General features: G+C 40.2%; 5 protein-coding genes and 1 long non-coding RNA gene across 6 annotated transcripts; 2 read left to right on the top strand and 4 right to left on the bottom strand.

Annotated features, from left to right (window-relative positions):
* The first annotated feature begins 1327 nt into the window (after window positions 1-1327).
* Window positions 1328-2089, top strand: LOC147759388 (beta-1,3-galactosyltransferase 1-like). The gene has a single exon (XM_086997425.1). The coding sequence runs from the start codon at window positions 1472-1474 to the stop codon at window positions 2087-2089; it is 618 nt and encodes a 205-aa protein (XP_086853551.1). The 5' UTR covers window positions 1328-1471.
* A 589-nt stretch (window positions 2090-2678) lies between these two features.
* LOC147759387 (uncharacterized) lies at window positions 2679-3059 on the bottom strand. The gene has a single exon (XM_086997424.1). The coding sequence runs from the start codon at window positions 3057-3059 to the stop codon at window positions 2679-2681; it is 381 nt and encodes a 126-aa protein (XP_086853550.1).
* Window positions 3060-3109: 50 nt separating this feature from the next.
* LOC106161097 (uncharacterized) lies at window positions 3110-3526 on the bottom strand. Its single transcript, XM_086997423.1, has one exon. It carries the CDS (start codon window positions 3524-3526, stop codon window positions 3110-3112), a length of 417 nt encoding a protein of 138 aa, XP_086853549.1.
* Window positions 3527-4721: 1195 nt separating this feature from the next.
* LOC147759386 (protein CFDP2-like) lies at window positions 4722-5941 on the bottom strand. The gene has a single exon (XM_086997498.1). It carries the CDS (start codon window positions 5367-5369, stop codon window positions 4722-4724), a length of 648 nt encoding a protein of 215 aa, XP_086853624.1. The 5' UTR covers window positions 5370-5941.
* A 3465-nt stretch (window positions 5942-9406) lies between these two features.
* Window positions 9407-11299, bottom strand: LOC147759385 (uncharacterized). Its single transcript, XR_015331382.1, has 2 exons — window positions 10994-11299; window positions 9407-9669 (listed from the first exon to the last, which is right to left on the bottom strand). It is a non-coding gene; the product is annotated as an uncharacterized LOC147759385 (long non-coding RNA).
* On the top strand, window positions 11279-16182 carry LOC106170496 (monocarboxylate transporter 14-like). The gene is made up of 4 exons (XM_013550380.2): window positions 11279-11422; window positions 13334-14434; window positions 14645-14695; window positions 15159-16182. Exons 2-4 carry the CDS (start codon window positions 13405-13407, stop codon window positions 15308-15310), a joined length of 1233 nt encoding a protein of 410 aa, XP_013405834.2. The 5' UTR covers window positions 11279-11422; window positions 13334-13404; the 3' UTR covers window positions 15311-16182.
* The last annotated feature ends 4090 nt before the right edge of the window (window positions 16183-20272 follow it).

Raw genomic sequence — 20272 nt, 5'->3', positions numbered from 1 at the left:
TTACCTGTGTTACAGGAATGGAAGTCCTAGGAATGGAAGTCCGGGCTACCATATGATTAGTACAGGTTAGGGTTAGTTGGAGCATTGGGGTTAGTATATTGGGACTAATGTCACCTGTACAAAGTAATGGGGAACGGACTACGGTTCCTAGCAAACAATATCTGTGCAGTGTCGCGATTTACTGGTATAAACAAGATGCATATTGTCAAATAAATATGTAATTTGTGTCATATTTCGGGTCATAGCTACTGATCATACACGATGTGCATTTTTGAAATGATGTACTTGCTCCCTGGCCACTTGAAACTCCTGAATAATAATAATTTATTGAGCACAAAGAAATGGTATACATTTACAGGCTCTCTAACTAATACAAGTATTAAAAAAGAATAATTTAAGTAATAAACTATGCTCATCCACGCAGGGATACACGCTTTTTAATTGCACTGTTAACAAATTTACATATGGCAATCACACTCTGCGCAGAGAGTGGATTGTGTAAAATAGATAGTTTATTGTCTGTTGGACCCTGCAAATTCACCTCTGGTATGGAAGCGAACAGTATTTCCCGTTCGACTCTGTGTTCACTGCATTCTAGAAAAAAGTGTGCTTCATCTTCTACTGAGTCGCAGTGGGGGCATTTCCTTTTGTCAATTGGCTTCTTTGGTTTTGTATATCGCCCTCTTTCAATTTCTAATTCATGATCACTGATTCTCATTTTTGCTACTACCCTTTTTTGAGCTAAAGGAACGTTGAGTTTTACATAAGGTTCAGCCTCATAAGTGTGTTTAATTTTTCCATATGTTCTGAGTTTTCTCCTTTATATATAACTTTATATCACTTTATCTTTGCTATTCCAAAGGAATATAAGGAAAATAACAATTTTTCTTATCCTGAACCTATTTTTCTCAGAAATGTCATATACATACGCAGGAATATTATCCAGTGGCATGTTGAAAACACTCCCAAGTCTTAAATTATTCGTGAAATTGTCATGGATTACAGACTGTTCATATAAGTGATCGAAATGTCCATATTGTCTATTTATTTATTTATCTGTATAAGTCGGTTTTAGTGCTGCGGAGTGGATGTCATGGCGAAAAATGGACTGTTTTTTGTTTTTCTCACAGCCAATGCGGCCCTGCTCGTTCTGATGGTAACTTTTACATCTATCGAAAACAAGAAAAGGCGTCACGTATCCAAAGAGGAAACGCAACCCGATTGTTTAGTGCCAGCGTCAGTATGCGAGGAAAAGTTACAGAAGAAACCATACCTGTGGTATCATATCAAAAGGCATCCGAACATTTTTGGTGCCCCTTGCAGCGTGGACGAGGGACCGTTTCTTCTTGTCCTAGTTTTATCTGATCCTCGAGATTTCCAGTCCAGACTGACGTTTAGAAATACTTGTGGAAATACTTCGGAATACATAGGACAATTAGTTAAAACCGTCTTCTTTGTAGGAAATTCGAAAATGAAACACGTAGAGGAAAGAATCGTAAAGGAAAGCGAGCACTTTGGGGATCTAATTAAAGTCGATTTTGTTGACACGTACAAGAATTACACTTTGAAATCTATTCTCGCCCTTCGTTGGGTAGAAGACCACTGTCCTTGGACCCGTTTTGTCCTAAAATGTGGACATGATGTCACCGTTAACTATAGGGGCGTCATACAGTTCTTGACACGTCCTCCGGCCAAAAATTCTGGGAATCTATTTGTTGGTTTTATTCACGTGAATAGCCCCGTGGTTCGCAATCCACGTAGTAAGTACTTTCAAACCCAAGAGGAATTCAGTGACAGAAAATACCCTCCTTATGTGACTGGATTCGCATCAATACTTTCCTCTGACGTTATCAAACGTTTTAACTCAGCGTCGTTATGGAAACACCTTTTCATAGAAGACGTATTTTTATCTGTCCTGGCACATGAAAATCACGTTAGACTTCGACATAATTCGGGATTTGTGAATTCGCCAATGCGTCTTAATTTCCGTGATCGGTGTCGTATGCGAAATATGTTGGCAATTCACAAAAAACCTAATGCGAAGATTTGTGACCTTTACAAGGACGTGGATAAAGTCTGCAAACATTGAAATATAAAAGGAAGGAATTGTAATGAAAGCGACCAGTTTGGAGGGCTTATTAAAGCATACTTTGTTGACACATACAAAAATTATACATTGAAAGCTGTTGTCTTTTTTGTTTGGGTAGGACAACACGTTTCTATACTCGCAGTAAAAACTTCATCTCTCATCTCTCCTCCCACGACGGCATTAAACGTTTTAAGCAGGTTGTTATGGATACACCTTTTCATGGAAGACTACTTTTTCTGTTATTTTTAGGGGAAGATGTATACATAAAGGCAAAGGTTAGCATAGGTGTGAACACATTGGTTTTGAATAAATTTGCACTATGAAAAAACACACTATAATATTTTGCACATGGATGCTTCCATGGCTTATGTCAGGGTAATGCACAAGAATCTGAACTGAAATATGAAATAATCTTCAGTAGTTGCGATGATTCTGTTGGCTTGTGGAAAATTGCCCCAGACGTTTTCAACGTATAGACCTCTACTGGATAGAAACTCTTAGTAGTCTTGAAGAATGCCGTTATCCAGGAGACTTCAAGGCGGTGAATGGATTGGGGATCATCCAAGTTAGATTATATATATCATCATCATCATTGCTCTTCGTCCCGTGTGGGACATACGGCCACAGTCACTTCTTTCCATTTGGCCCTGTCTCTGGCTACGTGCTGGGCCTGTCCCCATGTAAGGTCCCCCTCCCTCAGCTCTGCTATCACTGTTCGGCGCCAGGTGGTCTTGGGCCTTCCTCTCTTTCTTTTTCCGGGTGGTGTCCATCTCAGAGCTACCTTTGGTACTCGGTTCTCGTCCATCCTAAGTAAATGGCCGAGCCATTTAAATCGCCGTCGCTTGATCTGCCCTACAATACTCTGGCTCCCTGTCAGTATGTACAGGTCATGGTTGGAGATCTTATTTGGCCAGAATATGCGGCAGATCCTGCGGAGACACCTGTTATGGAAGGACTCTACTCTGCTCATGTCAGACTTTGTAACTCTCCAACATTCAGACCCGTAGAGCAGAACCGACTTCACATTGCTGTTGTAAAGATGGTGTGTAAGCTGTACTGCTCTGACTTCCAGATTGTGCGGAGTCTAGCGAATGAACTCTGGGCCTTGCCAAGTCTTGCCCTGATGTCCTTCTGAGCCCCGTTGTCTTTGCTGATTAGACTGCCCAGATATGTGAAGTCGTCGACAAACTCAAGTGGTTTCCCACTGACGGTGATAGGTGCTGTCGTACTGTTGTTAATGCACATGACCTGGGTTTTGGTGGTGCTGATGGCAAGTCCCACTTGTGCAGCAAAGCTACTCAGACGGTCAGTTTTCTCCTGGAGATGGCTGTGTTTGGAGGACAGGAGGGCAAGGTCATCGGCAAAGTCAAGGTCTTCTAGCTGGGATAGGAGAGTCCATTGGATGCCTCTGGGTTTGTCGGATGTTGTCTTTCTCATGACCCAGTCGATGGTTACAAGGAAGAGAATTGGGGACAAGATACAGCCTTAACGTACACCTGAATCCACTGGGAACCACTCCGTCAGGGTATTGTCCAAGATAACACTACATTGGAAGTGGTTGTAGAACATGCTGATTAGAGTGGTAATCTTAGGTGGTACACCATATGACAGCAGTATTTTCCACAATGTCTCCCGGTGCACACTGTCAAAGGCTTTCTTGAAGTCGACAAAGTTGATGTAAAGAGGCGTGTTCCACTCCAGGCACTGCTCGATGATGTTGCGCAGGGCGAAGATCTGGTCAATGCATCCCCTGCCTTTCCAGAAACCTGCTTGCTCCTCTCTGAGTCTGGAGTCAATGGCTTTGTCAATGCGCTTCAGCAGAACTCGACAGAAGATCTTGCTGGGGATGGATAGGAGAGTGATCCCATGCCAGTTGTCACATTCGTGGAGGTTGCCTTTCTTGGGGAGCTTTACAATGAGACCTTTTGTCCAATCGTCTGGTATCGTGTCCTTCTCCCAAATGGTACTGAAGAGGTCAGTCAGCAAGTTTGTGGCCATGCCAACATTAGCTTTCAGCATTTCTGCATGGATGTTGTCAATGCCAGAAGCTTTGCCGTTTTTTATAGCAATGATAGCATTCCTGAATTCCTCTCTGGTGGGCGGATCTGTGTTGATGTCCAGGATACCATCTGTGGGTGTGAGATTAGCTGGTTCACTGGGGTCAGGGTGGTTAAGGACCTCCTTGAAGTGCTGAACCCACCGTGCTGCTTGCTCACGCTCTGTGGACAGAGTGTTACCGTTCCTGTCTTTCACTGGAGCAGAATGGTTGTTGTTGTGGCTTCCGCTAAGCTGTTTGGTGATCTTGTAGACAGTACCCATGTCACCTTGTGCTGCAGCCTGTTCAGCCTCACTAGCTAGCTTTTCCACAAAGGCTCTTTTGTCACTCCTAGCACTTTTCTTCACCTCCTTATCCTTGCTCTTGTAGGTTGCTCTGTCTTGTTCTACGAGCCTAGGTGATTTGGTGTTCAACAGCTTCTCTTTCAGGATTTTCCTTTCATCAATAAGCTTCCATGTTTCTGGTGTTAGCCATTCCTTGTTCTTCTTCTTCTTGAAGCCAAGGACTGCTTCTGCTGTGGTGCAGTAAGTACTCTTGATGGTATCCCATTTCTGGCTGACATTGTCTGCTTCAATCCTATCTTCTCCTGCTAGAGCGCTGAAACTGTTCTTCAGCTCGAGAACAAATGCAGTCTTGGTACGAGGACACTTGAGTTTGGAGATGTCCAGTTGTTTCCGCTTCCATTGTTGACTCTGTGGAATGACCTTCCGGAGGTTTCAGCCTGATGGAGGAGGCGACAAGGAAGTGGTCACTGTTGGCATCAGCTCCCCGGTAAACACGAACATCTTTAAGGGACTTTCGCCACTTGCCATTGATAATGATGTGGTCGATCTGGTTTGTTGTGGTTCCATCAGGTGATGTCCAAGTGAGCTTATGAATGGTCTTGTGCGGGAAAATGGTTCCTCCAATGACCAGCCTGTTGTTCATACAGAAGTCAACCAGGTGTTCACCGTTCTCATTCATCACCCCACATCCATGGGGTCCCATCACTCTCTCAGAGTTAGAATTGTCAGCTCCCACTTTTGCATTAAGGTCACCAATGACTAGGAGTAGGTCGTGCTGTGGGACTCTTGATACTGCCACTTGTAGTTGCTCATACCAGTCATCCTTCACATCAGCCTCAGCGTCGTTAGTTGGTGCGTAGCACTGAATGATAGTGAGCTTACAGTACTTTGAGTCAAAACGCGCTCTAACAATCCGCTCACTGATAGGCTCCCATTCCATGAGAGTTCTGGCCTTCTCTCGAGAGAGAATGATGGCTACCCCATGACTGTGTGTGCTCTCGTGTCCAGAGTACAGGATAAGTGAGCCGTCATTTGCCTTGAGACGTCCTGATCCTATCCATCGACATGAATAGTTAGACGATCGACGAGATTAGTTATACGATCGACGAAAATAGTAACAGCACTGGTTTTAATACACCGTAGATAAGAAATGTTTGACAATTGAATTGACGAAAGTAGATGTTGAATTTATGTCAGGATCGTTTAAACTTGAAACTGAATCGATGGGAAGGCAGTGAATCTACGAAACATAACTGAATCGACGACATGAATTTTTGCCCTTTTGGCCGCCCATAGTGATGTCATTCGAGGTTATAAACCGTTTAGGAAACCGCGAAAGGTCTATGCGCTTATGTCTATGTGTAGAAGTTTCAATTTAAGGATTATCGTCCTACATTGAAAGCAATGTATTATTGACGCGCAGAACATGATGAATTCGTACAGCTATCGAACTGACAGATATTCGACGGAATTAAGGAAAGAACAACCAGAAAAAGCTTCCATGGATAAATACTCTGACTACAGTCTGTATTATACCACTCTGTACTGGCTAACCTGCCCTTATTTCCGAACCCAATCGCTTCCAAAGCTTGCAAAATCTCTTTTGAAATAATTCAAAAACAGTGGCGATATAGTAGTTTCAGGTAAAGTTTGCTCTAAACCATATATATACTGGTCCGTGAGAGGGATTGTAAAAAAAGTGTGCCGTTTGCAGTTGAAATTTTCAACTTTGTGCCTTATTCGCTTATTTGGACCTCTTATAAGCTAATTGCATTTCTTTTCACAATATTTTTACATTTGTAACAATATATTGATGTGGGCTCTACATGGGAATGGTCAATTATCTCTATTTTTCTCTTAAAAACTGAGACGTGAGTATTAAAAAAGGCATTATAAACCAGTTTAGCAGCATCTGGTTGCGTCACCGTTTATTTGTCAGCTCTAAGGTTGCTCTTGGACTACATTACAGATATTAAATTTTGACTCTACACACATTTAACAAAATCAGCTTCAGACCAAAGTGAATTCTTACAGTAATACAACAGGATGCAATTCAACTGAATTTAGGAGAAAACAACCATGAATATATTTTTCAGCTATTATACGTTGCCGCACCGCACTTTTTAATCTACCCTTATTTCCAATCCCAAATGCCGCAAAATCTCCTTTGAAATAAATGGCAATGCCAAAAAGCTGTTTCACCCTTTAAATATGTTTCCCATAACCCGTCATATTGCTCTATGAGAGGGATTAAAAAGGTGTACCGTTTGCAGTAAAAAAAAAAAAAAAAAAATCAATTTAGCGCCTTATTTGGTTGCTTGGGTCTTGGTCTGATTAACAAATTATAGTCATACTTGTGTGCCATTTTACAACAATAGCCATTAAATTTTTGTGAGCTCCCGATGGGCATGGTTATTTCTCTTTTTCTCTTTAAAATATCAGTTAAAAGTTAAAAGAGAATCAACCAGTCTAGCCGTATCTGGTGCGCTTCCTTTTTATTTGTCAGCTCACATTTATCAAAGTCAGCTTCACTGGTGTAAAAGTAAAGGCAGGGCATGTGTTCCCTAGGATGCGCTATCCTATATGAGCCTAAGATCATAGCTGTATTTAAACACAGCTAGGACGCATATTTCTGTCGGATATTTTTCCCCCGGTATAAGGGGCCGTTCTCACCAAATACAATCACTTTATGCTCGAAGCGCCTGTCGTGGGGTAATTTTTTTCTGATGATAATTAATATAGCTATAGTAATCATACCATGAGTTAAACTAATTAGCAAAATGCTAAATACATTAAATAAAATTCACTGAAATTAAATTACAATTAATTACATGTTTTTCATGAATTAAAACGATATTTGGTACATAAAGAATACAGAAAATACATTAAGAGTCCTACAATTGTAACTACAGCATGTGACGCATACACTAAACCTCGCTTTAAACATTCCCACCGACAGTGTCTACATTCAGTGTGCTACTTCATCACACAACGCTATGCGTCATCTACAACCATCGACATCGCTCCAAAACAGTGATAATCAGATGCCTCAATGTAACAAGGACGCTGAATGTGATCATGAGTCTGACAACAAAGATAAAACTGTAAACCAACCTACAAAAGTAAATCCCGAGGACATAGACAGAGGGTGGGCCTGGGCTGTATTGGTAGCGTCTTGCCTCTGCACTTGCATTAACAATGGGATCAATAGCTCTGTCGGCGTGTACAATGCGGAGTTCTTGGCTCAGTTTCCCGATGAAACGCGAAGCTACGTTTCTCTGGCCGGCAGTTTGCAGAACTCGGTTAGTGGTCTGACCGGTGTGGTAAGCGGCATCATCGCCAATAAGTACGGTTGTAGGACAAGTATTTTGTTGGGGGCCGTCATTTCAGCGCTCGGTTTTATTGGCACGGCTTTTTCTACAAATATGTCTGATGTTATAGCGACATTTGGATTTATCGTAGGTAAACTCTCTCTTTCTCTCTTCATATCTCTCTCTCTCTCTCTCTCTCTTCATCTCTCTTTCTTTCTCTCTTCATCTCTCTGTATATGTATATGTCTACATATTTTACGGAAACCCCGCTTTGAAATCATTCTCACTTCATTAACAGTCAGACATTTTTTCGTATTATGAACCTTGTGGATTCTATTCAGAGATAAACTGTCCATCCTCCCATACTTTCTACATACATTACGCACTGTTTACTAATACTCGGGCTTCATGAAAACGACATATAAGTAACGGGATTAAATGCGCGTGGGTGCCTATGAATGTTCTAATATACTGCTATCACCAAGAACGTTTCTCCTTTTGTTGACAAAATTCATACAGACTTAATCCTTTTTACAATATCATTCTGCCAAACTATATCCTTTTCTAGTCGTTGTCTTTGCTCTGTACACAATTTAGTTGTTGCACATGCAGCTCTAGATACGATTCATTGTGAGGGAGGTAATTAAGTGATTAATATCTTGTCTTTCTTAATTTGACGATATACAAAAAGTGATGCCATTCCCTGATCTTTGCAAACCTTTTTTGAATTTGAATCAACTCTTTGACAGTCTCTAAATAAAATTTATTTATTATTTTCCTATTTCTCTGAGGATATTTTTTCTTTTCATTGAAGTACATTTTTGTAAATCTACCTCAGTAATGTCACATTATTTCCATTTTTCGTCCGAAAATTTCAGAGAAATATTTTATAACAGCCTGTTTACTGTCAATATGTCTAAATGGCAATTTAGCTCACCTGGGCTCCGTATCTCGAAAGGTTCGCTATGTTGCGCACGTGCGCAAGTGTCTCGATTCCATAACCGATTCTAGAAATAGAAATAGAATCGGTTATGGAATCGAGACACTTGCGCATGTGCGCAACATAGCGAACCTTTCGAGATACGGAGCCCTGGTCGTTGCCCTGCGCAAGAAGATAGGGTGTTCTGATTACAAGCTGACACCTAAATTACTCGAATAACTTAACTAATCTATTCCAATACTGTCACAAAAAATGTCACGTTTCCTTATGAATGATACGGGGTGATATATACAGGCATAAATATACTTATTAATTTTCATATTCTGAAATAAAATCCTGTTGCTCATTTAATTTCATAATGACTGTTTTTATGCTGGAAATAACGCAAAATCATTTCACACTATTTGTTTTTTTCCACTGAAAATTCCAGCAAGATGTCGTAGATATTTTATGAGTTACAGTCTGTTTACAGTCGACAGGTCTAACAGCATGGCAATTTAACTCACCTGGATGTTTCACAGGGGAGGGGGATAAGGTGTTATAATTACAAAGCTGACACCTGAATCGCTTTAAAAGTAATCCTTACATTTTCCGAGTGGCCATACTACAAATTTCCTTTTCAATTCTACCTCATCAAAGAATAATTGTTCGCCAGTATAACATGTCAGATTTTAAATTTCATAAAATGAAATTGAGTTTTGTTCAGTTCAGAAAGCGCATTGTTACCTTTGGATGTTGGTTAAATGTAACCCAATTTTTCGACATTCTGTGTCTTCATCTTCTGCATATGTCAGTAAGATATCTATCTGACCGTATGGGTTATGTTTACTGCTGCCGGCAGGTGTAAGTGGCATTTGATAATTAGTTCACCTTGAAGTAGCTCTAGGTGGTGAGATGGGCTATTCTGATAACAAACTTGACACCTTTCATAAGATAACAGTCTTGTTCAATCACCTTTTATCGCGTCATCTAGCCAGGAAAGGCATGCTCTGAAATAGGACAAAGGACACAAATAGAGTCCACATGTATATTTATTCACATATCCAAGTCTTGTACAAAAAAGTAAAAAATAATAATAATAAACTAGCACTACAAAGACAATAATAAATGAGATCAAAAACATTTATATCAGCACATATAAAATGAAAAAATCCACAAAATGGAAATAACGTAGGATAGCAAGAATTTTATCACGGGAAATATTTTTTCCAAACCCAGGTGAAGAAATCAACCAATTCTTAGTCCAATAGTCTTTGATGTTAGTTTTCATCGGACGCTCTTGTTCTCTCCTTAGTCGCATATCAGCAGCAGAAGGGTGTTGGTTAGAAATAAACTAAAAAGTGTACCAGGCGTAACTGGCTGGGTATTTTCTTGGTCAATAGCATCTGGAGACAGACCAGGTTTCCCTCTAAACCATATATTACCATCTTTTCTGTCAGTGATATCCTCACTTCACGCTTCTTGTTCAGGTGCGTCTACATGAACCTCACGTTCGATATCGTGTGAGAAGGAAGCGGCGTCCATTTCAGGCTCTGCATCAGAGTCATATATCTCCGACATACTGATCTAGCTAGCGGCATATTCTTCACTTTCTGTATCACTAAACATTTCTTCATCATAATCAGAGTTTTCAAGTTATTCTAAAACATACGTCTCTTTCTACTGTGTTCCGCCATTTTGAATTCACCTGGTGACAGCATGTCGTGGCCGACATACATATCTTTTGCAGTCGTATGACGTAATGTCTTGTAGTCTAATAGCTCTTCAGTAATGCGTAAATCTGACACGAACCGTGGAATCTTTGGATTCGCATATGTAATGAACCCTTTCATATACTATGGAGTGAATGTCCTAAACTTATATAATTTTGTACGCTTAATTAATGCGTGGGCTCGAAATAGGACATTACGTTTTAGACTAACTTAAGCCTAGGTCCCAACTACGTTTTGGACGCACGGTTTTTGGTTCCTTGCGTCCGGCTAGGACGTAGCTAGATCGCACGTAGCGGCTATTGATCATGTCGAAAAGTTTCTACGTGCTGTTTGCGTCCTCCAAAAGTCGCACGATGGACGTGCTCCTCACGCACGAACTCCTTCCCGATTACTTCCCTGCGATCCAGCTACGTCCTAGCCGGACGCAAGGAACCTAAAAACCGTGCGTCCAAAACGTAGTTGGGACCTAGGCTTTAGTGGATAACGCAATTCAAAGATTTCACGGTTCTTGTCAGATTTACATAAGGTAGCGCAAAGAAAACCCAAGTCCACATAATGACCATGCAGTTAAAAGATTTATTCGTTGACGCTCGGTAGCTACATATTCTAAGTGAAGTCTCCAACTCTTAACTCGTCTGCTCCGTACCCCATCGCTTCCAATCTCCTTCTTCGCTGCTTCCTTGTACATGTCTCCCTCTACGTGTCTCCCGGTATCGCTTATATACTTATTTCTTATCTACATGTATGGTCGATGACGCAGACTTAAACTACCTATAATTGTATAATTAATTTCTTTACCTCGGCGTCATACACAGAGATCTCCGCATTACTGAAGAGCTATTGGACTACAAGACATTACGTCATACGACCTCAAAAGATATGTATGTCGGCCACGACATATTGCAGTTTTAACAGGGTTTGATAAAATCACGATTTCTGGCGATAACAACCTCAAAGGAAGAACAATTATGACTGGACTGACAGACAACATACAACCATGTGCTTTTAAAGCGTCATTATTGAATATCAGGTAACAATAGGTGACTTAACAAGCACGAAAAGTAATAACCGCATATATGCGGTAACCGGCCGTAGGGACCTTTAAGAAAGAACCGCACATGTGCCTTGTGGGGTTGACATTTAAAAGACTATATTTTCTTAATTCAATCGTATTCCTACAATTAGTGGCCATAGAAATAGAGCTATAACTATTGACTTTTTAAAAATGTATACGTCAAGTAGGTTTTATTGACGAAATCAGTTGTAAGTAGTGATTATTTGAGATACCCCCTATTCAGCAGTCACTAACTCAAACACTCTCAGGCCCAAGGCCGCTATCTAGGTCACCGCTAGTCAGGACCTATGGGGTTAAGCCATTTTATGACTTTCAGCTCCTCATTGGTATGCAGCAATATGATAAGGTGTATTCAAGATTGCATTTAACACGTAACATACCGTGGTGGTGCGTCTGGGAAAGTCTACAGCTCCTTAGGTTATGTAAAATAATATGTGCAGGCCATTCTGTTTCTTACGGGGTTCGATATGATCTCATGTAAGGTCATGTAACATGTTACCTGCCGTCATGTTACATATAAATTATTTATTAAACATCATATGTTATCTACAATAATTTATGAAAAAAGTTTAAATTCGGTACTTGTAAGAGATGATGGTCCGACACACAGTTGTCACGTACCAGGTTGGAAGTATTTAGTCGGGGATCAGATCTGCTATGTATGCAGTGATTCTATCTATGAGGCTGATGGAATATATTATTCCAAAGTAAATAAACTATACATACTTAATTACCTCTCGGTATATAGAGACGTTTCCATGGCCAAAGGGGGTGGGGTGGGGTGTTGCAACCAACAGATTTACAGAACTACACCATGGCAAACACAACGAGAGATAGTAGATATAGAAATCACGAGTCAAAATAGTATTGTGGATTTCTGTTTATTTTTCTCTGTCAACAAACAAAGAAATGTTTGCAAAAATGGGGAGATTGGATGAAATATTATTCACTAGAGTTGGCAACCCTCATTGAATAAACATGTCAAAATTTCTAGTGGTTTTCATTTGCCACATCTTAAGCTTATAACCTCTTAAATAAGATATGAGAAATGATTACTTAGTTACTTGAAAAGGGGGAACACCCATGTACAAAGAACGAAAAGTGTTTTTTTGTCGCTAATTTCCCCAGTACAGATTAAAAAAAAATTCTCATGTTATTTGTATATCGGTAACGTCTTTATAATTACACCCTTGCATGCCACTTTACACAAGAATAATTGTTGATTAATTCGCCTTTGGGAGCGGGCTTATCTCATTGTGGTTACTGATAAAACGGTGTATTACGTGTAACACTCCATTACCGTGGAAGTGAAGCCTTTAGAATGGATACAGAATACCATAGAGAGCAGTCGATTCAAGGTTCTTCAGAACCATGGCGGAATCCAAGTTTGTATTTAAAACCCTTTTACCAGCCCTTATAAACTACTCAAAGAAAATGTGAAAGCACCCACCATCTAGATGCATTTTTTCTATAATTCGGATTATCTTTTGTAGTGAAATATTAGTACGCGTGAAAAAGGGAAAATTAACCCCCTTCCCCATTGTCCACAATGTCATGCCCGAGTAAAAGTTAAGGCTTTTGTAACACAAATTAATCACAGAGCCGAAAGTTCAAGGTAATGTTAAATGGGGGTTATTTTTTTTTTCATTTTATGTAATGGACCATATTGTCCCAAGTCAAACTGTAGTACAGCTCGCTAATGGTATGGTTCCTTTGGGGTTTGTATGGGATTATCAGTTTGGATGGTTCGCTCTTGTCCCTTCGTCTCTTCGCCTTTCTACCTGCCTTTAGTTGTGGTATTCACGTCCTACAATACATTAGATAATTTTTTATAAGAGTTTTATGGCAGGTACATCTTATTTCTAGGGTTTGGTTCCGGCCTCGTTTACACAGCTACATCCGTATGCGTTGGTCAGTATTTCCACAAGAGAAGGTCAATGGCTCTTGGTATTACTACAGCAGGAATGGCCCTGGGTCAAATTGTTTGTCCACCTCTGTTCCAATTCCTCATAGACACATACACGTGGAGGGGTTCTGCTTTCATTGCGGCAGGGCTGTGTCTGAATAATTGCGTTTTTGGTACCATAATGAAACCGCTTAAGGGATTAAACATCGTGAAAGCGAAACCGCTGAGTTCCATTGATTCTCAGGTACAGAGGAAGAAATATAAGATTACTTCTCTTCAAAATGATAAACACCTCCATGAAAAGAAAAGAAACTTGACAAAAAAGGTACTCGGAATACAGGAGACTTCGTCAAGCGATCTTTTAGCTGATGTTTGTCGCGATAACATAAGTGAACAACCACGTCACCCGGACCCTCTAAAGAATGGGCAAAGGAAAAAAGCCAAAAAAGCGTCCTCGATATCCACCATCGCCACTGAGACATTGGACAGTGTGCAGACAAGTGTCTCTCAGTGTGCTATTACAAACAGCCAACTAATTGGTAAAAGAAAAAAGGCAAAACCAAGCTACAAGAGACATTTTAGAGCAATGTTAGACGTAAGCCCTTTAAAGAACGGAGCTTTCATTTGTTTATGCATCGCGGTATTTTTCTGGGCTTCTGGCAGCCTCCTTTGCTCTGTGCATCTTATTAGTTACACGTTGCAACACGAGACCACCCCTCCGCAAGGCGCCATCTTGTTGTCAGTTATTGGCATGGGAAATTTTGTTAGTCGTCTGCTTGCCGGGGCTGCTACCAACGACAAAGAGCACGTGGACCAGGTTTCTTTGGGCGCTGGCGCCCTGGGGATCTCAGCGCTGTTGTCAATTATTTTGCCGTTATTCATACACAATTATTGGTCCCAAATACTGTTCGCTGCACTATATGGTGTTTATTCAACCATGTTTATACCTCTGTTGGCACCAATGACAGTAGAGACTGTTGGACTGTCGTCGCTGGGATTTGGGTTTGGGTATTTGATGGTAATGAGCGGTATCGGATGTGTAGTTGGCCCTACACTGGCTGGTAATTCCGATCCTATTTCTCTTTTCCGATCCTATGTCTCTTTTCAGTATTTGTGCCAAAGGCATATAATGTAAAGAATTTGTTAACTTTCAAATTTCGCATTCGGTTGACCTTTTCCGTAGCCGATGTAAACGCACATTAAGTATTTAAGTTTATAAACGAAATCTTAAAGAATTATTTTCTGATTCGTTTACATTTTCTTCGTTGTAGGTTATCTATACGATGTCACCCAGGATTATTCGTATTCTTTTTACCTCGCAGGTAAGTGTGAATGTCAGCCATTTGCAAGCATTCTCGTAAATTGCCCAAAAATCAGAAAACAAATAATTATTTAGACAGAGAAGTGATTTCACGAGGGTTTTGACCCCCATGTTTGAATGTTTGGAAACGCATGTTGAAGGTAAGTAAAGACAACTTAGTTGACAGTCCAGCCTGAGAGCTCCCTCACACATGACGTCACGGCAAATAGCGCGTCACAAACCACGTGACCGTTCATTGGCAGAGCCTAGACCCTAAAGAAAAGGACGCACTTCCAAAGTTAAATGTTTACTTTGCGGGCAACTCAAGTGAAAAGTCTATTATGGACATCCACTGACTCAGATGCCGCAGTGGAAGATGGGAATTATTCAGTCAGATTGCCCAGTTGTAAAATTCAAATTAAAAAAAAAAAGGTTTTACAGTGAACCAAGTGTTGCTTTGTGTCCAACTTTTCTTTATATTTCAGGTATACTTTTTATGAGCGGGTCCTTCTCGATACTAGCCATTCCAGTTCTAAAAAGCAGACGACAGCAAACGCAAGAGAAACGAAATGCTGTGACGCCATTAGAATCTTCCCGCCAAGGAACCGCCTTTCCTTACAGTGAATCACATATGTAACGACAGCATTTTTATTTTTGATCAACTTGAGAAGCTCAGACAGAGGTCCAGGAAATAATTATCACATGTATGTAATCCTCTTAGGTTTGATTATGGCATTATGGGTTTATAGTAGAACATCTGTGTAGTGGTAGTAAGTGACAGCATGCAGCGAATAAGAGCGGGGAGTGTTTAGTAGAGTAACTTAAGTTGATTGACATGCTCTTATGGTATTTATACAACTGCGCTTTGTGTAAACGGAGAGAAGGCCGCTTCAGATTGCATGAGGCAGAAATAGAAACGAAGGAAGCGGCGCGGGTAATAACGACAGTAGTTCAATAAATAATAAGAAAGATAATATCTGAGTTGTATTTGCTTCCTCGCGTAACATGAAGAAGACAAGCCAATAACATTGTCACAAATGGCGGAGGATGCAAAATATAAACATAGATGTTTGACATCATGAGTCTTGTCGGAAAGAGAGAAAACGATCACCGGACGAAAATACGCAGGCGAACACAAAGTATCTAGATGGGAGATTGGAATTGGACAAACATAAAATGGAAGGTAAGACAATTGCTTTAAACGATTATTTTAGAAAATACTTTTTGCGATATTTAGATGACTTTATGGTAGCCAGCCACAATTTCAAATATTGCCTTAGTGAGGTAAACATAGTTTTACGAAGGCTGAGAAATGCAAACTTAGCATTATCTGAATAGTTTCATTGCGCGAGAAGAGGTCAGGTATTAAGGGTACATAGTTTCAGTAACCGATATTCGCGTTGACAAAGTGTAAGGCAGTGCCAGAATTCCATGCCCATTTGAATGTATTCGAATTTCTAAAAGTAATGAATTATTGGTTATTGAATTTATCCCCTAAAAGATTTCAATTAGGCCCCTATTTCACACAGACCACGAATCCCTCGAATCGCCAGGAATTGACAAATTTCAGGATTCGTGAGGATTCGTGAGATTTTGCCAATTTTCTGGTCTAATTCGACACGCTCTACGATTCAGTTACGACACAGGTGCGATAGTGTTACGAATATTCGTGGGATTCGGCTGGAATCGCACGAATATTGTCCAGAAATTCACTACGATTTTTTGGAATCGGGAGTTCGTGGCCAGAACTTTGATCAGCTCAAAATTTTTGCCACGAATTCCCGATTGATCAAGAATTGCAAGAACTGACTACGATTATTTACGAATATATACGATCTGATTACGATTCAACCACGAATCCTGAAATTTTCAATTCCTGGCGATTCGTGGGATTCGTGGTCTGTGTGAAATAGGGGCATCAAAGTTTTTGCCACCAATTCCTGTTGGTCAAGAAGTGCAAGAACTAACTACGAATATATACGAATCTGTTAAGAACTTCACGAACTGATTACGATTCAACCACGAATCGTGAAATTTGTCAATTCATGGCCATTCGTGGGATTCGTGGTCTGTGTGAAATAGGGACATTAAACAGAGTAAAGGTAAACACCTAGCGAATGCAGACGCGATTAGCCGTCGCCCTTACCATGAGGGAAACGTTGAAGAATAAGACTTAGAAAAACAGAATGACCCTGCACAGTGTTTTAATGATGCATGTTTGAAAAGAATACATATGTTAGACACTATCTCGAGAGGCGAGGGGGATAGGCTCCCTGAAGCTCTGTCGTGAACAGGCGGCAGTGGAGTCGCAAGGCTCTGGGGGCACATTAAAGACGTGTTATAGTGCTGTGGGAGAAGACACTGTGTCTCGAATCCTGAATTAACAGGATACTGTGGTACCGTCTAGTGGGCTCAGTGTGAATAACGGCTCACTGAGTGGTACATGTACGGGAACGACAGTCCTCACCTAGCCACGCGATGTTGATGCGGTTCCAACACGGTGGTGAACAGGCAAGGCTGGTGAAAACGGTCAAAGTTCCGACAACCCATGGCAGTGGGACTGGGATCAGACCGTCGGTTGCTCCCTGGGAGCCTGGTAAGCTCTACGGGATTGGGTGATCGCTATCGACTGGGTCACCGGCCGGTTGGGTCGCAACAGGCAGTAAGACTAGAAAAGCAGCCGCGCTCAGCTCATTGTACAGTCAGGCCCTAGCAAACTGAAAACGAATGAGCTAGTAAGTGAGCTAGTGGGAAAGGTACTCAGCCTATAGGCTAGGTTGCGCCCCTGGCAAGGAGGGGAGACTGAAGAGTAAAAGCGAAATGTAAACTTTATTCATCTTTTGATACGTCTTATGTTTATCAAGTAAATTCATTTCCGTTTACATTTTATGCATCTATTGACCTTAAGAATTTTACAGGTTGCGGAATGTTTGAAGAGATGCCAATAGCTGAGATATCTCACTTCACTGTTAAAAATTCGTGACAAGACGGAAAACTGCATTTGGAAATATTTTGTTGTTGACTTGAACAAAAATGTTGCACTAATCAATATTGATAATTTTTTTTTCAGGTTAGCCAGGCAGCGAATGAATTTTTCGTTTTTCGTCTACCCTTGTAATTTTAATATCCATCATAACGAGTTTATAATTTTCTTTTACAGGATACGACACTTCAATGGCATTCATCTTAATTTCAGGCAACACTAATTATTATTGCACTTTGTTTCGGTTTAGGGCTCCTGGACTTACAGCCTGCGTAATTATAGATGATGAATCATAATTCTTTTCATAAGAATACCCGTTCTGTTTCGCCCACTACCCCCTTGCAGTGGCAAACATCATCGATAGTACGCATGCACCTTTGAAGGTGACAAGCAAATACTAAGATTATGACTAATCTACCTTATTGGAAGTCCCTTCAATGAAATTATGTTTTTCGGGTTGCGAAGAATAAAATTGGAGAATAGTTTCTCTATAAAGTGCCTTAATTAAAATCCTAATCACTGGCATTTCGACGATCTTCTTAACATGATCTTGTCAGTTGATAATGTGGTTATATTGGCAATCAAAAGATCGAGTGAAACAAATGAGTTAATGAGTATAAATGATGCAAGGATAAATGGCCTTATGTGAATATTATTTGATATATTGTGAGGAATAAAATGATTAAGATGTGACGGATATCAATGTGGTTATGGGTAACTGAATATGTGGAGTTGAGGTATAAAAGTGTGCGCATGACGTCATATAAAAACTAAAATCTGGGACGCCAGATAAATACTAGCATCTGGGACGCCAGATTGCGTTATTATTATTTTTATTATTAGCATAAGTACTTGGACCAGTTTTGTTTCATTAACTTTGCGAATGAAACAGTCTCCGTCGTCAACGTAAATTTCCAATATGATTTTACATATTATCTGATTTAACAATCTTATTGTTCAGGTTTGGTTTAATTTTGTTTGAGAAAAGATAATGATCGCGTTTAACAATAGATTGCGGGCTATAGTAAGCCCCCCTCCTCTTTGAGCGATGTCTAAGACTGTTAATTCACCGTACTTTCATGAACATGTAGTGTGACCACACTGTCAGACATACCCTTTGTAGCACGTTGCAATCATTTTTGATATCATTGAGGGCCTTTAAACGAAAGCTTTCAAGTGACAAAAACAGAACCGTGTGGTGATTATTTATTAAAGCGCCGGTTTATTCATCATGATCTATTTTGTAAACAATACTTGCCTAGATTTTACTTGGATTGATCATCGTCACTCTTTGGCTACTCGCCTATAATGCGTGCTGAACGACAGACAACTTATGAATTTTATCTGTGTTACTGTGTAAATGACCACGTTAAGTCAAAATATAACGATGTCGGTTTAATCCATCCAACATATTTATATTTGTTCTTTTAAAACCAGTGTCAGGTTAACACCAATTCAAAGCAAGCCTTGCAGACTGATTTTATTTAAATTGTCGTAAATTAAGTAAAGCTAAGTAAAGCCTGTTTCTAGTTCATCCAAGCTATAAAACTGCATGAAGGATAACAAGACTCTGTAGCCAATTAACTTTCACAATGTCCTGTGCTTTAGAGTCCCATGTAATACAATGAAATGAGTATGACCTGAGAGAAATATAAATATGAGACCGTGTATGAAAGATGTTTGAAAATAATAAAAATCAAGAATTTAAACATGTTAGGTACATGCACATCACTTAATAAGTCATTTCACAAAAATCGCATCTAATTTTTCAGATTAACCTCCACTTTTATCGATCTCAACGCCTTGTCTGATGTTTACATGTAGGCGAAGGAGGTATGCTCCAATATTAATTGCGAACAATATCAACAGCGACTCAAGATCGTTGCCTGTCTTTCACACTTTTACACAAACTCATGAAGGGTTAATAAAAGGTTTCGCGTCGCGACATCTATCTCTTTCCTTCGAACAAGCAAAGGGCTGACCCGAAGTAAGCTTTCAAGACTAATTTCCCTTTGACTGTAGGGGTGTATTATAATTACTCCACTTGGTTGCCTCCAATGTCTTGTAAAAGTGACAAAGAATGTGTTTTCACACGCGAGTTTACATAACTCCTTTGCCTTGTGTCTTTATCAAGGTTATACCCGCAAGAAAACGCAGTAGATACTCCAGCACAGTAGACTACTGCAATCATACTGCAAACCGCAGTAGACTACTGTAATCATACTGCAAACATGCTTCAAATCTGCTTCGATTTGGGAGCTAATTAGCATATTTGAAACATGCTTCTCTCATGCTGCTAATCTACTGCATTAATGCTCCTCTCTGTACAAACCTATGTACTTTTTGGAGTAGAATTGCAGTAGGCTATGCTGCATTTCTACTGCAAATATGCTCCACACCACTACTGCGTTATATAAATGCTTTTTGCTACTTCGATACTACTGCATTTTCGTGCGGGTAATCAGTTTGAATAGGTTGTCTTGCCTCACTTAAAAAGGGAGTTGTTCTTCATACTGGTTGTTGCCTAACTTATGCTAACCTACTTTGTACAAATATGGTTTTAATAAATCGCCAAAATTATGACACTAGTGAACATTGTGTATCAAACGTTTTGAT

This window comes from Lingula anatina, chromosome 10 (assembly GCF_051362555.1).
Source record: "Lingula anatina isolate TDL-2025a chromosome 10, LinAna3.0, whole genome shotgun sequence".
Lineage (NCBI taxonomy): Eukaryota > Metazoa > Brachiopoda > Lingulata > Lingulida > Lingulidae > Lingula > Lingula anatina.
Note: the sequence above shows the minus strand (reverse complement) of the source record. Positions and strands in the feature narration are given on the sequence as shown.

Bases quoted from the DNA above. Each gene is read 5' to 3' on its own strand.
- LOC147759388 (XM_086997425.1), top strand. From the start codon at position 1,472: ATGAAACACGTAGAGGAAAGAATCGTAAAGGAAAGCGAGCACTTTGGG.
- LOC147759387 (XM_086997424.1), bottom strand. From the start codon at position 3,059: ATGAGCAGAGTAGAGTCCTTCCATAACAGGTGTCTCCGCAGGATCTGC.
- LOC106161097 (XM_086997423.1), bottom strand. From the start codon at position 3,526: ATGAGAAAGACAACATCCGACAAACCCAGAGGCATCCAATGGACTCTC.
- LOC147759386 (XM_086997498.1), bottom strand. From the start codon at position 5,369: ATGGAATGGGAGCCTATCAGTGAGCGGATTGTTAGAGCGCGTTTTGAC.
- LOC106170496 (XM_013550380.2), top strand. From the start codon at position 13,405: ATGGCTCTTGGTATTACTACAGCAGGAATGGCCCTGGGTCAAATTGTT. The intron at 14,435-14,644 runs GTAATTCCGATC...TCTTCGTTGTAG, and splicing joins AGTTGGCCCTACACTGGCTG to GTTATCTATACGATGTCACC. The intron at 14,696-15,158 runs GTAAGTGTGAAT...TTTATATTTCAG, and splicing joins GTATTCTTTTTACCTCGCAG to GTATACTTTTTATGAGCGGG.